This window comes from Vombatus ursinus, unplaced genomic scaffold, assembly GCF_900497805.2.
Source record: "Vombatus ursinus unplaced genomic scaffold, bare-nosed wombat genome assembly UNPS02014962.1, whole genome shotgun sequence".
Taxonomy (NCBI): Eukaryota; Metazoa; Chordata; class Mammalia; order Diprotodontia; family Vombatidae; genus Vombatus; species Vombatus ursinus.
Genome location: NW_020954740.1, coordinates 1,406,102 through 1,426,311, shown reverse-complemented (window position 1 = coordinate 1,426,311; position 20,210 = coordinate 1,406,102). Strand labels below are relative to the sequence as shown.

At 38.1% G+C, this 20,210-nt stretch overlaps 1 protein-coding gene across 3 annotated transcripts in view; it reads right to left on the bottom strand.

Moving 5' to 3' along the window:
- POLA1 (DNA polymerase alpha 1, catalytic subunit) overlaps positions 1-20,210 on the bottom strand; it is a 330,831-nt gene that overhangs the window by 81,793 nt on the left and 228,828 nt on the right. For all 3 annotated transcript variants that reach the window (XM_027845456.1, XM_027845457.1, XM_027845458.1), the window contains one exon: positions 8,899-8,992. In XM_027845456.1, coding sequence (XP_027701257.1) covers positions 8,899-8,992 — 94 coding nt within the window. The remainder of the gene's footprint in view (positions 1-8,898; positions 8,993-20,210) is intronic.

Genomic DNA, 20,210 nt, shown 5'->3' with positions numbered 1-20,210 from the left:
CAGACCAGGGCACCATAGGATCAGGAAAAGTCAAATGGAACCATTACCTGCTGCCAACCTATAAATGGATTTTGCTTCATATATAGCTACTATACTCCTCTAAAGCCTCCTTTGGATCCATTATGTTGTATGTGTAGTAATAATACTATGCATTGTACTTTCTGGAGCAGTTACAATAATAATGCCACAGTCCCACAGAAATAAGATTTAAAAATGTTATGTAGTTACTGTGAATATACAGTAAACACTTCACCAAAGTGAATAACAGTCCTTTATCATTTTAAAGGAATGAGAAAATACCAAATGGGGTTAATTTACATTAGGGACTAATGGCCTGCAAACCTTCATGACTGAAAGCATATACAAAAAACTCTGATGAGAGCCACTTTTTGCTTTTAAAAAATAAATCTCTTTCAAAGAATTTAAAATGTGTTTTTCCAAGGTAAGTTGCCATGTTTCAAACTAAAACTAAAACAAAAACCAATTAACAAGACCTTTGTTAAGGAAATGTTGCTAAGGTGCTCAGAGTAAAGAAAATTCTACAGCAAATACTATGGTTGTTGTTCTTTGTTCTCAAAGAGGACCACAATGACATCACTATGTTAGAGTCCAGTTACAGCATGTCCAACTGTAGCTGATCAGTTCAATATGAGGTCTGGGCAGAGTTGGGCACAGGTCAGGCACAAACAGTCTATGTGAACATTTGGAGTGGATTCCCTAAATCTGCATATCTCACATTTCCTTTGAGCTACTTCAATTCTGCTTTGCTCATAAAGCACAGCACCTTCTCTGATTAGGACACACCATGCTGGGTGGTTCTGTGTTAGTGTCTCCCATGTCACACAATCAGCTCCAAAGTTACTAAGAGAGACCTTCAGAGCATCCTTATATCACCTTTTCTGACAATTATGTGTGCGCTTGCCCTGTGTGAGTTCTCCATAAAATAGTCTTTTAGGCAAGCGTGCGTTTGGTATTCGAACCACGTGGCCAGTCAGAGTTGTACTCTCTGCAGTAGAGTTTGAATGCATGGCAGCTCAACTCAAGAAAGAAACTCAGTGCCTGGTATTTCATCCTGCCAGGTGATCTTCAGAACCTTCCTAAGACAATTCAAATGGAAGCAATTCAGCTTCTGCGTATAGCACTGGTAATACAGGCATACAACAGGCTTCACAGGCATACAACAATGAGGTCAGCACAATGTCTCTGTAGACCTTCAGTTTGGTAGTCAGTCTAATACTTCTTCTCTCCCACATTTTCCTTTGGAGCCTCCCAAATGCTGAGTTAGCTCTGGCAATGCATGTGTCAACCTCATTAACAATCTATATCCCCGCCAAGGTGAGTGAACTTATCCACCATATTCAACACTTCTCCATTTTCTATAATGAAAGGTTTCACACATGGATGGTGTGTTACTGGCTGATGGAGCACCTGTGTTTTCTTGGTGTGTCAGGCCAAAATTAGCACTAGTAGCAGAGAATCAATCCATACTTTGTTGCATCTCAGCTTCAGAGGTTGTATCAAGTGCATGTTCATCTGCAAACAAAGAATCATGCACCAATATTCCTTCCACTTTAGTCTTGGCTTGTAGCCTTTTCAAGTTGAAGAATTTACGATCAGTGCAGTAGCTGACCTTGATGCCATGCTTGTCCTCATTGAAGGCATTTGGAAACATGGCTGAAAATATCATGTTAAAAAGCATGGGAGCAAGCACACAGCCTTGTTTCACTCTGCTGGTGACTGGGAAAGCCCAAGAGCATTGTACGTTATCCAGAACCTGGGCAAATATGCTATCATGAAATTGATGTACGGTACTGACGAACTTCTCCAGGCAACCAAATTTTGATATAATTATCCATAACCCCTCACAACTGACAGTATCAAAGGCCTTAGTTGGATCTACAAACTTTATGTACAGATCTCTTTTCTGCTCCTGGCATTTATCCTGGAGTTGTTGGGCAGTAAACACCATATCAACCATTTCCTGGCCCTTTCAGAAGCCATAATGACTCTCAGGGAGATGACCATCTACCAGGTGAAGGATCAGCCTATTAAGGAGGGCTCTGGCAAGAATCTTGCCAGCAATAACTAAGGGAGAGACACATCCCCCCCTTCTCTGCCTTGTGATTATCTCAGGACAATCTATTTCCTTTACCTTTACAGAGATGGACAATGGAGGCATCCTTGAACTCCTGGGGGAATAACCTCCTCTTGCCATATAAATTTTAGTCAGCTTTTATATGAGCAACAGAACCCCCAACCCCACCTTATAAATCTCAGCTGGAATAGAATCAGCACCAGGTGCTCTGCCACAGGAGAGGGTCCTAATGGCATTCAAACCTCTTCTTCAGTTGGAAGTGTCTATAGAGAGACTGACTTCAACCTGAGACAAATGGCTAATGACTTCAGCATTGACTGAGGATAGTCTGTTGAGAACACTATGGAAGTGAACTGTTCAGCTCATCTCTCCAGGATCATGTCCATATCACTAATCAATGTGGCTTCATCAGCACTGAGTAGTTGAGATGCACCATATGTCTTTGGCCCATAAATAGCCTTCTACCTTACCAGCATAAAACTTCATTTCATCTGCCTTCTAACTGAGCCAAAAATCCCGCATCTCTCTAAGTTTGCTTGTACTTTACTTCTGATGGAATTAAATGTTGCCTTCTTAAAGAAAGACAAACGATCCTGCTGGTAAACCCTGTGGAGCTTTAGCAGCTTCTGAATTTCCCCATCATTTTTGTCAGACCAGTCTTGATGTTTGTGACTGTTCTCACCAGATGAACAAAAGCAGTGCTGTACACCAAATCTCTGAACGCTGCCCATTGCTTTTCTGTTCCACTGAGGCCAACTGTGTCCTGGCTCAACTTTCTCTCCAAGTTAGCAACAAACTGTTCCTGCTCAGAGAAGTGCTCTAATCTGTTGATGTTAAGTTTTCTGGTAGTTATTCTGTCTTGAGCTGTCTCTTTTGTTGAATGCAATATTTAGGTCAGAGAAGATAAGGCTATGATCAGTCCAGCATGCTGTGCCATTCATTGCCTTTGTCACTCTCACATCTTGTCTGTCTCTTCTCCTTATAATCACAGTCTATTAAATGCCAATTTGCTGAGAGGGTACATCCACGAAGTTTTATTGCATTTAAGTAAACAGAAGACAGTGCTGATGATGTCATGAGATGCACAAGTCTGTTTCCAACTCCACTCCTCCCAAGGACTCCCTGCCATGTCTGGTAGTCTGAGCCTACTCTAGCATTAAAATCCCCCAGAATTATGAGCTTGGTCTCTTTTGGTTTCCAAGTCTTCATAAAATTTTTCTCTAACTTATAAGGGTTCGTCATGGTGGGAGCATAGGCACTGATGATGGTGGCGTGGCGTTTTCCTGAAAGTGGCAATCACATTGCCTGTCATTCACTCCTTCTGGTAGGCACACAAGCTTGTAGATTAGATTAGTTTTGATTGCAAACCTACACCAGATTTATAGCACTCCCCTTCACTACAGCCATTCCAGAAAAAAACTTATATCCAGCTCTGATTTCAGTAAACTGGCCTTCATTTGCCAGACTTGTTTCACTCAGGGATGCTATCTGGATGTCATACTCTAGATGTTCTCGTGCAACAAGAGCCGTTCACCTTTCAGGTCTCCTGGATTTTATGTTGTCTATATGTGTCTATAAGTCTATAAGTGTGTGCAGATTCGATGCAACTGATGGTGAGTGGAATCATCTTTGCAGAAGTTTTTGTATTTTTTTTTTGAGGCATTGTTGCAGGAAGTCGTTGGCCTCACTCTCTCTTCCAGAGTTGTCACAGTCTAGTGGCAGGACAGAGTCAAGATGACTGGTGATGGGTTGAGATGCAATGGATGACCTTGGAGTCTTTGATGTCTAACCAAGCTTTAAGCACTCCATAGTGCCTGCTTCAGCTGCCTTCATGGCCGTTGGAACAAATTGTTCTCATCCACCCATTCCACCAGGGAAAGTCTTCACATGGTGGGGATTAGACACCCCCTAACTCACCAATGGGTTTAAGACCCCTCAGTCACACTCAACCTGGTTTAGCTAGGATGAGGCCCCTACACATGCCACAGCTTCTTGGAGCCACAAGTGAGAGTTAGGTGGATCAGGTAGACACCAAAGGTGGAAAGCAGTCCTGAAAAGGGCTAGGCAGCCTTCATACCAGAGGTACTACTCTTTCCTGAATGCACCTTTCACCCTTGGGGGATATACAAAATAAGTAATGGAATATAGATCTTGATTTAGGGAAGTACATTGAGTAGGAAAGATCAGATGGGAGAACCAAGATAAAGCAGTACAATAAAAACCTAGAGAAGACTAAAAAAAAGAGTGGGTAGTCAACACTGTCAAATGCCTCAGAACTTCAAAGAAAAAAAAGGCCCCGGGATATGACAATTATGAGATTAGAAGGAATTTTGGAGAGCAGTTTCAGTTGAGTGATGAGATATGAAACAAGATTTAAAAAGGCTGAGAAGTCGGAGAAGAGAAAGTGGAGGCAATGAGAGTAGACAGCTTTTCCTACGAGTTTGTTTAGGAAAAGGACAGAGTGAAAAAGCTTGAAGGAATGGTAGGGTCAAGTGAGGGTTATTTTTAAGGTTGGAGGTAACCTGGGTATGTTTGTAAGTTTCCTGTCATTTTTACCAACTAGTCCTAGGTCTGCTCCGGGAAAGAACTCTGTCTCTTTGACATGTTAATCCTCCTGATATTCAAAGAATTTCAAGTCACTGATTTCAAATATTTTTAATTTTAAATGTGTACATTCATTCTATATATTTACTGAAGACTTACTCTAGCTTAGGTACTTAGAAAGATGAATAAGACACAATATCCTCAAATTTACTCACTGTGAGGGTAGATTCGATTTAGAAATACAATTTATAAACACACTAAATATTGAGTAGTAGTTTTTTTGTGTGCATACTGAACTTCTGAACAAGAGAAATTCTTTTGACAGGAACAGAACCCTTAAGCACCATTCTCAGTATTCTCAGTATTTTCTCAGAAGCATAGGAAGAAAATGAGCCCTGAAAAACTGCATAGGGGCAGTTAGATGGCACAGTGAATAGAGCACCGGCCCTGGATTCAGGAGGATCTGAGTTCAAATCTGGTCTCAGACACATAACACTTACTAACTGCATGACCCTGGGCAAGTCACTTAACCCCATTGCCCAACAAAAAAACAAAACAAAACTGCACAACATGAGGAGGGAAAACAGAAGAATTAAGAAGAAAGAAGAGGTCTATTTGATGATAGCATTTGTAGAAAGTAGGGAAAGCAGAATGAAAATGTGGATATCAACCAATTCACAGATTACCAGTAGGTGATAATTCAGTAACAGAAAGTCCAAAAAAAAAGATCAACATGGAAAAAGTAATCTGGACAGTTAAAAAATTAATGCCAATTGTTTCTAGTTCACTTCAAGAAATAAAGAGAAGGTGCTAGAAACATCTAATGATATGATTTCCTGTGTTACCCATTAGCTTAGTTGTCCTCTTTCACTTTAGTTTCCTTAACACGTTGCCATTTAAAAAATAATCAATGTTAAGACAGCTATCCATTTCCTATTATGTGCCAAGAAATGTGTTAGATGATATATTTATTAGAAACATGATATAAATAAAAAGGCTTATTAGCAAACAGTAGCTGGAGATGTAGAGTAGTTAGAGCAATTTAATAATCACTATGGAGATACTTCTAACTCTTTTGAAAATGGAGAGACTTTCCAAATGGTTATTTCATTTCCCATAAATTATGAGGAAGAGCCTCTACAGAATCCAAGGAGAGGATGATGTGCCCTAATAATTCTTTTTTTCTTTTCTATATGTCTTTTAGATATGTTCAGGAAAAAAAAATCAGTAACATGACCAGTAACATGTCAGAAGCAGGACTTAAACCCAGGCCTTCTTGACTTCAAGTTCAGTTCTTTAATTAGCAAGCATTGCAGGAGATCAATAAATACATGTTGATATGACTGACCCTGCTTTTACTATCAGTGCAGTGAATAGAGTGTTAGGCCAAAGTCATAAAGATTCATCTTCCTCAATTTAAATCCGACCTCAGACACTCATTAGCTATGTGACCCTGATCAAGCCACTTAACCCTGTTTGCCTCAGTTTCCTCAATTGTAAAATGAGTTGGAGAAGGAAATGACAAACCACTCCAATAGCTTTACTAAGAAAATCCCAAATGGGGTCATAAAGAGTTGGACACAACTGAAACAAATGAACAATAATAAACAAAACTGAATCCCATTCATAGGAGCTGTATAAAGTGGGAATAATTTAAAAATAATTCTCCATACAAACAGCTGAAGGACAAGGTTTTTTTTTCCTTAATAAGTAACAATTATTAATACAGAAATGTTGTCTTCTATCTCAGTATAGCAATAGCTCTCTCCCAGGAACTGTATAATAATTTACATTGGGATCACTAAGATTAATGAAATCTATGAAATATATTGTGAACAAAGAGGTTCTCATCTTAGGAAGCAACGCCCTTCAAACACACAAGTCCTTGGAAAGGCATTAGTGATGATCTTTCAGGTTAAAGGGCAGATATGGATTTTACTCTTGCTGTCCGAGAATCAACCAGTCAGTCAACAAGGAAAGGATAGAAAAGAACATAACTAAAACATTAACATATTTTGATTTTACAACCAAGGAAGTTACATGACCTGCAAATGCTCTACCCACAAAGGCTGAACTAACTCTATAATGTCACCAGCAAGAGCAATGGAGAGATAGCTAACTGGCGTCCTAAAAGATAGAGGCAGTTTTATTCAATGTTATTAACCTTACTATCCTTATAATTATTTCTTTACCCTTAACTGATCTTTGGGGAAAATTCCTTTGGAGGGGCTGAGGAGAAAGAACAAATAATGGCTATCAAAGTATTTCTGATGACTCAAATTACAAGCTGATTTTGTATGGATGCTAACTCCCTGTCATCCAGATATAAACTATTAAATCAGGGTAATTCCTAGAACTGAGAAACAAAAGTACAGAAAAAATTGCCTTTTTGATATGAATTTTATTTGCTGAAACTATGAAGGATGTGTAGAAGAGCATGGATAAGAATCACATAGGATGAGGTGGTCTGGATAGGTCTGATTTACACCAATGGAGGGAGTACCCATATCAATGAGATCATAGAGCACAGATCACTAAAATATATATTGTGAAGATGCCCAAAATCCTCTGAATTTTCAAAGACATATTACTAAATGAAGAAGGCTTGATTCCTTTCAGCAACAAACTACTGGGTGAAAGAGTCAACTTTATTTCCTTATTAATTTCTTCTCACTTTCTTCACTCTTATTATTTCCAGTGGCAAGAATTAGATTTCTGGGCTGGCTTTTGAACTGACATGAAACAACCTTGAGTGAACAAGAATGGTCTAGGGCTAAGCATTTTATACATTCTTATCAAGGTTTGAAAATTGTGTCCACTATGCTATTATCCATAGGATTACAAATTTAGAGATCCTTGTGTCCGAATCCCATCACTTTACATCTGAGAATACCGAGGCTCTGAGAGGTTAGGGGGCATGTCCTTTTCATTCTAGGAGAGCATTTGCACACAAGACCTTTAGGTACAAATAAGGTACTCTTTCCACCCTACAAGACAGCCCTCATATTGAGTATCCAAAAAAAAAAAGGCATTAGACCTTTGCTTGCAACATATGCAACTGAGTACATTCAACAACTCCTACATTTAGGTTTCAATATGATGTCTATATTCCAACACTGTAATACACGTGACATCCAGGGACTGAAGTCGGTCAAATCAATGACATTTTATAATGTGCACAAACCAATCCACTCCATAGCTGAAAAAATAAAACTGGCCAAAGTTTAACTTACTACAAGTGAGTTGGACAAATGAGGGTTTTCAGAACTTTCAGTACTTTTGAATATTGCAACATTCTTTCATTCTTAATATTTCTTAATCAACTATTATATAGCACAGGTCCTTTACAAAAATAAAAAAGACATAGTCCGTGCCTCCAAGAAGTTTAAAGTCTTGTATCTTAATAGATTTCTTTAAGAAAAATTCAAACATGAACAACGAAAAGTATAGCAACACTATAAATGTAATCTAACCATATGTATGTCGATTTCTGTGTAAAAAGGAAGTTTCCTCTAGGCTTAATACCAAACACCAAACAGCGGATTGATATTCAGGGTTAAACAAAATAAACACACTGTAGGTAACTAATAAGAAAAATGGGCAATGGAAAAGTTGTCAATGTGATTTTAAAGTAGGAGAAAAAAACTTACACTTGTCGTGACAATTCTAAATACTGTAAGTTACATAGCAAAGCTTTTAAAAAGCCTGATTAAATCCTACAGGGCTTGTGACTCTTCTGGAAGATAAGGCCCTTAACAGTGTACTACAGGCAGTTTTTTGATCATTTGGGACATGGTACATATATATATATTCTCAGAGAATGCTGAAACTGCAACCCACCCTTCCCTTTCAAAATCAACCCGAGCTTTTAGTGAACAGCACAGACACACTCCATGTCTGTTCCTTTGTGATAATTTCTGGTTTTCTTAGGCCCAATGAGCACAGAGCTTATGCTTATTTTATTACAGAAAATAGCATTTTAAAAACATAGTATTTTTAAAAGTCTTTTTTGTACTTTTCCTCCCCCAAAACCCTGCTTCAATAGAAATCAATGGGAAACATGCAGTGGGGGCCAAAGACGGGGATTCCTATGCTGCCGCCTCCTCACCCAGGGCATCCCTGTGTTCATACAGGCCTTCGCTGCCTGCTTCAGAGACAGCAGTGTGATGCTGGTTTGAACAGTGTGACAGAGTAGGTCTGGCCTTTATGATGCAAATTTCTACTTTAAACTCAAAGGTAATTACAGTATTTTAACGTACCTTTATGATCAGTAGTAAGTTTCTCCAGTGCGCAGTCCACATCAAATATGTGCCGATAAAAGCACAGCTGGGTATACAGAGACTTGTCGGAATACTGCAATAGAACAGAATATAAATGAATACTACTATTTGGGGAAAAAAGAGATCACGCCTAATGGGGTATATTCCCTAATATCAACTTCTATATTAAACCCCATAAGGAAAGGGGGGAGGGGATTCATACGAATGGTTTTCTGCCCTTATATAACATACATACCTTTCATAATTCAGAGTAAATCCTGCCACTTCGATCACAGATTACTACTTGCGAAGCTGCAGAATGATTACCCCTGCTGTCAAAAAACTGATTTTATCAAATTGCAAATTCCTATGCACCCTTGACAATTTGCACTGTTAATTGGGAAAAGTGGCATGCTTTCTAACAGGGGCCCAGTCCATGCAAGTAGGAAGTTAAACCATTTATAAAAACTGTTTAACATGTACTACTGTTAGTATAATTTCATAATATGTCAAAAACATGAGTTTCCCTTCATGGGAACTGCTGCACTGGTAAAATTTTTAGGACCATGGAACAAATGTAGGTAACAGCCTACCCACCATTCTTACCAATCATAAACGTACACATTTTTTCTCACCAATTGTGAACTGCCAAGTCAGGGATCAAATTCATCTATTCTCTATTTAAAAAGCTACAGTACATGTTTAATGACTATAGGAAAATCTAACAAAGATTAAAGAAGAAGATTCTGGAGAGATTCATAAATTCATTCATCGATTATTGAAATTCCTGGGGTTACTTAAAGTCATTATACAACGTATTCTCCTTGGGACCTGCATCTACACATGCATATTTAGAAAAATCACCCACTACACATTAAATTCAAATTATAATAGGTGGGAGGCATTTTATGTTTCAAACACTAGAAAGTACTTTAATTTAAACAAGACATCCTAATATGCCTTTTTTCTTTTTGGTGTGGTAGAAGTAAAATCTCACGGTGGAGGGCATTGAGCTCCAAGATCTCACAGTGGTTCCTAAGTACATTAGAAAGGTCATTTAATAAGACTCATACTTTTATTTCTTTTAAATATAACAGAACATGGGGCAGCTAGGTGGCGCAGTGGATAGAATACCAGCTTTGGAGTCATGAGGACCTGAGTTCAAATACGATCCCAGACAATTGATACTTACTAGTTGTGTGACCCTGGGCAAGTCACTTAACCCCGACTGCCTCACCAAAAAACAAAATAAATAAATAAAAACAAATAACTATAACAGAACACAGCAAGTTGTATCACAAACAGAATCTAATAAATTCCCAAGTCACACGGTCATGTTTTACGCCCCATTAGGCACCAGTGAACGCCAATTTGTTTAGAGTACATATAACATATTTCTAGGAACCTGATGGAAACTGTAACTTTAACTACTCGTGACTTGTACAGCTACAGAAGAGATCTCTTTGGGTAGCAACAATGTCAAACTATCTTCAATAGAATGTAAGTTCCTTGAGGGCAGGGACTGTTTTTGCGTTTCTTTGTAACCCCAGTGCTTAGCATCACATCAGGCATATAGTAAGCATATTATATGCTTAATGAATTCTTGTTGACTTAATTTAAACTGATACAAGATCCTTGTTTCCCGACTGTTTGAACTGGCAAGAAAAGTAACCAAAATCTATTTTCTAATAATACTCTGTTTCCTTTCCTGCCCATTCTGATGTGAAACTTGTTACTAAATCCAGCAGATTTTAAACTTCTCTGGACACTGCAAACTATGCTATAAATATTAGGCTGTAAAAGTAAATCCACATGGAGCTATTCATCAGCTAAGGCTATTGTCTTTTCATGTGTATTACTAACACCAGGCTCTTTTTCTTTACCTGAACCTATTTTTAAAAAAAGTAGACACCTAGAAGCCTATTTTATTTCTTGGTAGCTATTCTACGATATGCATCATCATTATACTATTATACACCAGTTATTTTTAGCAAATCCTGATTACCGCTTCCTGGGGGAAAAAAAAAGGACGACAGCGATTAAGTTATTTGTTTAGTTTTTTAGATTCAGCAGTAATTGCTGGTACACATCTCCCTGACTGCACACATGCAGCAGGTTGAATAGAACACTGAAATTACCTCCTTCATAATAGTTTGTTTTGATAATGTATTGTGTGTCGAGATGATGAGAAACAGTTGCTGTCAATTTGATTAGCCATTATATTTTTATGTTAATTGCCATTATTGGGTCCATTCTGTTTAGTGTCACCATAGAAGCCATACAATGTTAGCATAAATAACAAATTGGAGTAAATTAGGAAGATATATTTTTGCCAATTCATTTTAATTGCCCCTCAGTCCTTCCGCTGGTTAACGCAGCTGTTGACCCATAATAAGCGCTGGGTCAATATAGCTGCTTGTCAATTCAGAAATGCAAAGTGCTGTGTTGCTAGTAATGGATATACAACCACCTTTGCCAGCCAACTGAAGCAAACGAGTGACAACCCACATGAAGGAATAAAGCGTCAGCTATGGAGTTTAGTGACCTGATATTAGTAGACAGGCTAATTGAAAGTCACTGCCTAAATGGATAAGGAAAATAGAAAAAAGTAATTTAAAAAAAGAAGTTATATATTTTAAAAATATATACCAACACCTCTTGCCCTTTTGCTTCCTGCCATATTTTGCAATTAGCAAACTGGTTGAAAACAAAAGGCCTTATTAGATTTTCAATGTCAAATACAATTAAATGGGTTTAAAGAACACATGAAACTGAGAAAAAATGTACCTTAAATTGAATTGAACTACAAGAACAGCAACTACTTCTGTTTTCTTGATTTTTGTACCATTAATTTGTGATCACTTGTAGGACTTTTCCTCCCCCCTTTTTTTGATCTTCATGATCTTTTCTCTTTTGGCTTTGATGATAAATTCTTCTAATCAAGAAAACCTGACACCCTCCAGTCTTCTGTGAGATCTTCAGCTAGGTTTTTCCCCCCACTTAAATGCTCATTTTGACTGCACAAGATTGGATGGAAAATACTTCAAGAAAATAAGATGATATTTTAACATTTCTCTCTCTCTCTAGCTTTCACTTATTGGTTTAAAATGTTCAATTTCTTACTCTTGCCTTTAAAATTACATTCACCGAGGTGCCCAGGCTTCTTTCTGTATCCCTTTACAGCTTGAACATCATGTACCAAAGTAACTGATTGTGATTTAGTAAGTACAAGGCTGAGCTATAACAACTATTGTATAGGAATGGTCTGTATTCAAGATTGTTACCCACTGCTTTAACAGAGGAATAAGAATAACTTCCAAAAAAATAAAATAAAAGAAGCAAAAACATCATGGGGATAACTAGAGGCAAAAATGTCAGGAGTAAGAGAATGAGGAGACAATTTTTAATTTTAAAATTTGAGACGTAAGGAAAAACAGAAATGTTTAAATAATAATATTATTATTTTTAAATCTTTTGACCCTCCTATAAATGTTTCTTTAGAAACAATGCACCTTCATTACCCCTTCCAGCTCAACTGTCCATTCATGAAATAAAGGACAGTCTCTACTTCCACGCTCATTAACTTCTCAGTCACTGTTCTTGGAGTTTTGATGAAGTACGATCTTCATAATTTTTTAAATCAGTGCCAGGTATAATGTAGTTTGGGTCTAGAGGAGATCCTGTCATTCAAAACTCATACTAGGCACTGTTCTCTATATCTAACTTTTTTTGAGAATTAAGGTGATACCACAAAATCTTGTATTTTTTGCATAAATGATTACATGAAAACATTTCATTGTAAGAAAAAGTAGCCAGCTTTCCTTTAACACCTTCAGTCTTACATAAGAAAGAAGAAATAAGGGGTTAGGCAGGGATACTGGGTGAAGGTATGAAAAGAAGCATGATCATAACAGCAGTTCAGAGAATGAGAACCTAGAGAGCAGAAAACTGTGCATGATTAGTTTTTCTACCTTCCTCAGACAAAGATGTCCCAATGATAAACTAAAGCAGGGGTGGGGAAACTGCAGCCTTTATAATACTATCCAATAATCCTCTTTATAATAATAAGCTATATGTAACAAATAATATGTATAATGTAATATATAATAAGTTATAATAAAGGGGATTTATAATAAGCTGTATATAATAAATAATATATAAAATGTAATATATAATAATTTAAGTTATAACAATAAAAGGGGATTTGTTCTGTGAAGTTTGGATTCAGACAAAGGGCTATACTTGAGGACCTAGAAGGCCACATGTGGCCTCAAGGCCACAGGTTCCCCACCCCTGAACTAAAGCATATAAAGTGCTTTGTAGACCATAATGGGAGCTTTTATTATTATTGTAAAGTGCTGATTGTATGAAATTATTAAGTAAATACCCGAATGTAGGTCATCCAAAGCCAATTTCTAATTCCTAATCAATGCTTCCTCTGCCACTTGTTTAGCGCCTGGGTTGCTTCCTCATACTTGTAAAATGTAAACTAATAAAGTTCTGAAAAGACATAATGTTACAAAGGCAATTCTTCGGGTTTATTCTGCTTAGCCATTATCAGAAATAATGAAGAGATGGTCTCAACAGTTGAGGAATACAATTCTTTCATGAATTCAATTCCAGGAAAAAGTACATCTTTCCAGACTAATGTGACAAGAACTACATAATTCAGGACTTCAGTGGATTGAATGTTTCATATTCACAAGGAAATATGAGCATAAATGAAAAAATAATTCAATGGCTCCACATCACCCACAGAATAAAGTCCAAACTCCATAGCTTAGCAATTAACCTCCAAATTCTGGCCTTATTTTCCATCTATTTCCCTTAGGGAGGCAGACTGGTCACTGTTCTTGACAACCCCACATTAGGAGTCCTTCATACTATTTTTCCCTCTCTTGGCTGTATTCAAGATACTTCATCCTTTAAGGCCCACGTTTTCCTTCTTGGTTTAGAAAACCTGTAAAACTCACAGAGATCTCTCATATGGACTCATATCATATATTATCTGGCACTATTACTACTAAAGTTACAAACTGCACTAAGATTTTTGGGACACTTCATAGTGCTTTGTGAAATCTTTTTCATTACTATATTTTTTGTGTGAACAAATCTTAGCTCCTCAACTGGATTATAATTCCTTGAAAGTAGTCACAGGAATTTTTTTGGGGGGGATTATATAATCAATTATAATAATTATTAGTTATGCAAGGCAATCCTGAACTACTTCTATTCTTTGAAGGTAGTCTAAACAATTTAATACTTTCACCATATATTAGCTATTAATTCTATCTACTCAACTGAGTCAATTCTATATATCTTTCTTCTTCCCTTTATTATATTTAATATAATATTCTGTTCCTATCTCTTTTAATTTCATTATCTTCCCATACGTATCTCCTCCCTACTCCACCCCATCCCAGCAAACATAGAATGGGAGGAGGGAGGAGGAAGGTTGTGGGGGGAAATACTAGTTTGCCAACTCCACTGTACTTCTTTGTAGAAGAAATTATTTCCATATGCTATGGAAATAACTTATTTGGATTACTTCAATTAGTTCTAATACAAAACAGTGGCACCACTTCATTAATCAGCCGCTTGTAAGGGTTACTTTCCTAAGAAGTCTTTTTGTTAATTTGATTAAAAAGAATGGTGGCACATTATCATCTTATTCAGTATGTCCATCAAGTAGACTATTTAGTGTAAGTTCTTGGTTACCACGTTTAAAAAGGGGGGAAAAAAAACCTCTACAGTAATTTCTTGCCCTGGAATTGCATCCTTCATGAAAATGTATCTTCAAAGTCCTTAGTAGCACACGTTGTTGAGTTAGCATCAGGAAATATTTCAGTGTTTTGAGAGGCATCCCTCCCCCCCCAATGATGCAGTAATTAAAACCTAATTATTATCTTCATTTTAAACAAAACCTAAAGTGAATACCAATTAATAACAACATACTAATGAGCATCTGCTGTGATGAAATTGAATATGAATGTGCTGCAAATTTCGGGTAATTTATTTTTTTTCGGGGAAGTGCCACTGGTCGCATTTTGCTGTTAGAAGATTATATAGGATGTGCACCATTTTCTATCAAGTCATTCTGCACATGGCAATTTCCATCTTAGGATAGGGGGCTGAGCTCAATATTGCAGATGTTGAAGTATCTAAATGCTACCCATAAAGGACTCACCAGAATTAAGGATTGTTATAGGCCCATCTCTTCAATTTACTGTTCCTCTAACGTCACAAATTTCCTATGTCCAATCCTATTTCTTTCCCATATTATCCTATTCCCCCCAAAACCTGAAATGGTGCCTCTCTTTGCTTTTAAGAATGTATCAACAACATGAACAGAACTCCTTTAGTTCTTTATTTAAACACATTTAAAAAAAAAACAGATTTAAATACAAAATTTCCCAAACACTAAAATTATGAATAAAAAGTTATTTGCTTATACTAGAACTTGCCTGCTACTTTCTATATCAGAAAGGCAAAAGACAAAGGATTAATGATGTAAAAGATTTGCTTTTATTTTCTTATAAAGAGAAGCACTAGGAATTTAAAACTATCCCAGTACCTACTACCATAGCACTTTGCACTTTAGATGCATATGACCTGATAATTACATTTACACAATTATACCAGTAAAGAATACTAGCAACCAGCCTTCACTAAGCTCATGTGCAAGGGATATCCCAATCTCTCATCTTTGGCATGCTTGCACAAATACATCCATCTTGTTGAAATGAGGATAGTTCCCTTTCCCCTCCCCTGCCCCCATTTAATGAAAAGGCAAAAGATGACATTTAGAAAGCTTTGTCTATTTTCGGACATCTTAATAACCTGTCACTAAGAGTCTATGATGAGAGATATCAGTAGTTACGAAAATAAATAGATAAGACTACTGGAAATAACATTAATAGCGAAAACCATACCATTCTACTCTAAATTTGCCCTGGTTGCTCAGGAATGTTCCATGACATGTGATATTCTATTTCATATTCTACACTAGAAGTTAGTAAGCCTACATCTGGCGGATCCAGTCAGTGTTGCATTTTTTGCCACCACATTACCATCAAGCTAAGGCCTATATAAATATGTCAGGAGATACTTTTCTCACTGATGCACTGCTATAAAATACATATTTCCAATTCCTTGCACTTTCACACATATTCTCCTATCCAATTCTTACTACCATATAGTGATGTAGGTCAGGTTACAAGTGATGTACTTGTACAATTACTTGTACTGTTACAAGTGCTCCTGTGTTTCTCTGTGTTTTTCCCTCCCTTTCCTCTTCCTTTCCTTATATTGCAGTTTAAAAGACAAAAAAAAAATATTTCAAATCTAAATCCATATCCTGAAAATGCAATATTTTATGACTGAGATCTAAAAGGGAGAGGCAATAGCTACATGTCTGTCCTCCCTACTTCGTAAACAAAGGGAAGAAAGCAAATAGAATCATCCCTGGAAATGAGTGGCAGATCTAAATGCCTGAAAAAATTAAGAAGTGTGTGTGTGTGTGTGTGTGTGTGTGTGTGTGTGTGTGTGTCTATGAACGCACACGTGTGCCTGGAAGTTAGGTCCTTCTAGAATTAGAATCAGAACTACGGACTTGTAGCACTACAAAGACTCACTGGTTCAGCTCCCCACTGCCACTTCCACTATAACTCGGTAATCTCTCCTCCTTTGATGTTCACTTGATTCATATTTATTTCTGAGTCAAAATTCCAGTAGCTGTTGTCTACTAACCTCCAAGACATATGCCTCTTATTTCCAAAAGGAGCCTGGTTCCTAGCTCAGTTTTTCTCTCCTCAATACCTGCTCTCATACTAAGGGACTTCAACATACATATGCACATTCCCTCAGAAACCCTAACACCTCAGTTCTTTAACTTATTCATGTCTTACTTGTCTACCACACCTCAGCTACAGAGAGGTTCATTCCCTTGATCCTGCCATCATCTACAAATGCACCACTTTCATATTCATGAAATGAACTCTATGAAATTCCCTTATCTAGTCAGTTTGCTGTCACTCCACCTCTCCCTCTGCCTTGTAACCCCAAACCCTATTCTTCATTCTCATCATGACTTCCAATCTCTAGACCCCCTTGGCTCTTTCCCAAGGCCATCACCAGGACCGCTACACTCTCCTATCTCCCCCATTTTGACCTACTGGTGAACCAGTTCAACTCTACACATTCCTTTTCCTTGCCTCCTTATCCCACTGCTGATTATGCTCCGCCAAGGATCAGCCCTGGATTTTTCTCACCACGCACTACATTGCTGCTTCTCACATATGACTGAACAATGCTGGAGAAAAATGAGAAAACATGCCTAACAGAGCCACTACAAATTTATATCACGTAATCTCAACTAGGCCTTCACTGTGTGGCAAGGCAATCCTTTTACACCTCTAACTGACTCACTATCCCACTCCCCATGGCCACTTCTCTAAACCCTTTCATGCTTTCTTAAAACTCCCATTGCCCCTTCACCCATACTTCTTTGAGTTAAAAACTACCTCAGACTTCACTAGAAAAAACTGAGGCCATTCACTGAATTTCCTTTATCTCCCTCCTCCTCTCATCACTCAGAGGGCACACTAAGGCCAATATTACCTTCTCTCCTGATTCACATAGGAAAGTGTCCCCTTTCCTTGCCAAAGCAAGGAAAGCAAACCTTTCTGCATGTGCAAGTGATCACATTCCATTTCATCTTCTCCAGTGCATAGTCCCCTGTATCATCCTTACTATCTCACTTATCCTCAATCTTCCCCTGTCTATTGGATGATTCTCTCCCGACTACAAACATTTCTATCTCTCCCCCAGCCTCAAAAAACCCCTTACTTAATCCATTCATCCTTACTAGCTAGCTTCCCGTATCTCTCCTCCCTTTTGTGGCTGAAGTCCCTGAGAAAGCAGCCTGGAGTTGATGCCCTCTCTTCCTTTCCTCTCATTTTCTTCTTAACTCTCTACACTCTGAATTCTGACTTCATTATTAAACTAAAACTGTTCTCTCCAATGTTACCAATGATCTCTTAATTGACAAATCTCATGGCAAACCCCCAACCCTCACCTCTCTGCAGCCTTTGATATCAGTCCTTCTTCTCTCTGAGGTGTTATAAACACTACTCTATCCTGATTTTTCAATCTCTCAGATTGCTCCTTTTCAGTCTCCTGTGTTGGATGGTTTCAGATCACATCTGCTACTTAGTGGGACAGAACTGCCAAAATTCTGTCCTGAGAACTCTTCTCTATACTATTTCATTAAGTGGTCTCATCAACTCTTATGGATTTAATTATCACTCTATGCAAATCTATAGATCCAACTTCATCCTCTCTACTGACCTCTAATTTTTTATCAACAACTGCCTACTGGACACCTCGAACAATGTCCTGTAGAAACTCAACATGTTTAAAACTGAACTCTTTATCCTTCTCCCCAAATCCTTCTCTCTTCCTAACTTCCCTATTACTGTCAAGGGCATTACTGGGCTTGCAACCTAGGTGTCACCTTTGATCTCTCTTTCTCCCTCTCTCCCCCATATTCAATCTGCCAAATCCTATAGAGTTTACCTTCATATCATCTCTTGTATATGCCCCCTTATCTCCTCTCACACTGCTACTATTCTGGTCAGTCAGGCAACGAATAATTATTAAGCACATACTATCTGCTAGTCACTGTGCTAAATGCTGGGGGGATACATAAAGAGGCAAAAGACAAGTCTTTGCCATCAAGGAGCTCAGAGTCTAATGGGGGAGACAACAAGAAAACAAATATGTACAAACAAGCTCTATAAAGGTAGGATAAATGGAAAACAATTAAAAAAGGGAAGGTATCAGAATTGAGAGGTTGGGAAAGGCTTGCTGTAGACAATTGGATTGGCCATTATCACCTTATGCCTGGTCTACTGAAATAACCTGCTGGTTGGTTTCCCTGCCTCGTTTTTCCCTACCCCAGATCATTCTCCACTCAGCTAGCAAAGTGATCTTCCTAAAGCACAGGTTTGACCATGTCACCCCCTTCTCCAACTCAATAATCTCCAGTGGCTCCCTAATACTTCCAGGATAAAATATAAAATCCTTTGTTTGGTGTTCAAAGCCCATCATAATCTGGCCCTCTCTTACCTTCCCAATCTTCTTACATCTCACTCACCTTCCCATCCCCATGTACTCTCTATGTAGTGATGGTGGCCTCTGACGTTGCTCAAAAAAGATCTTCTGACTCTATGTATTCTCACTGGCTGCCTGCCTACCCTCCACCCCCAATTGGCTATACTCTCCTTCCTCATCTTTGCTTCCTAGCTTCTTCTGAGGCTCAGCTAAACTCAATCATTTTGTAAGAAGCCTTTCCTAATCCACTAAAAGTTAGTGTCTTCCCCACTAATCATCTCCAATTTATCCTGTATATAACTTGATGCTACAAAGTTGTTTGTATGTTGTCCCCCTCTCCTTACCCCCATCAGACTGCAAGCTTCTAGAGGGCATGGAGTGTCTTTACCTTCTCTTTGTCCCCCTAAAGCTTATTAGCACAGTGCCTGACACATAGTACTTAATATTTAATCACTGGCTAGTAGGGACCCCTCTTTGAGGTCATCTAATCCAAACTACCCAAACATGAATGTTTTACAACATGACCAAAAAGCCTCTGTTTGAAAACCACCAATGATTAAAAACAAAAAAACAAAACAACAACAACAACAACAACTTCAAAAAGCCCTATAAGCCAAGAGCAGTAGTAGCTAGACTTCATTTTCTGACATTCAAAGGATATTCCAATCTCTCTCCTTGGCATTCACTCACCACCTTTCTGGGCAGCCCATTCCACTTTTTGAGGGGGGAGGGATGAGTTGTGCCACTTGGGAAGGGAGTCTGGACTCATGATTGCATCTGATGATGAAGCTCTATTTCCCAATTCAGATCAGCACCAGCTCTGCCACTCACATTCTTAACAGCTGCCTGGGGCACTGAGAGCCTAAGAAACTTGCTCAGGGTTACAAAGTCACCATGTATAAGAGGCCACATTTGAACTAAGGTCCTCCTGAATCTGAGGTCACCTTTCAATGTTCTATACCACTCTGCCTTTCACTAGGAACATTCTATGTTCAAACACCTCTAATTTTTAGATGTATTTCCTCATGTTGGGCTAAAATTTGCCCTCATAATTCTTTCTACTGGTCCTAGCCTTGTCTTCTGTTGTTAAGCAATACAAGTCAAATTCCTCTTCACATGACAACCCATAAAGACAGTTACCATTTCCAAAGACTCCCCCACCGTCAAACCAAAAACAAAAACAACCAAGGATATTCTGA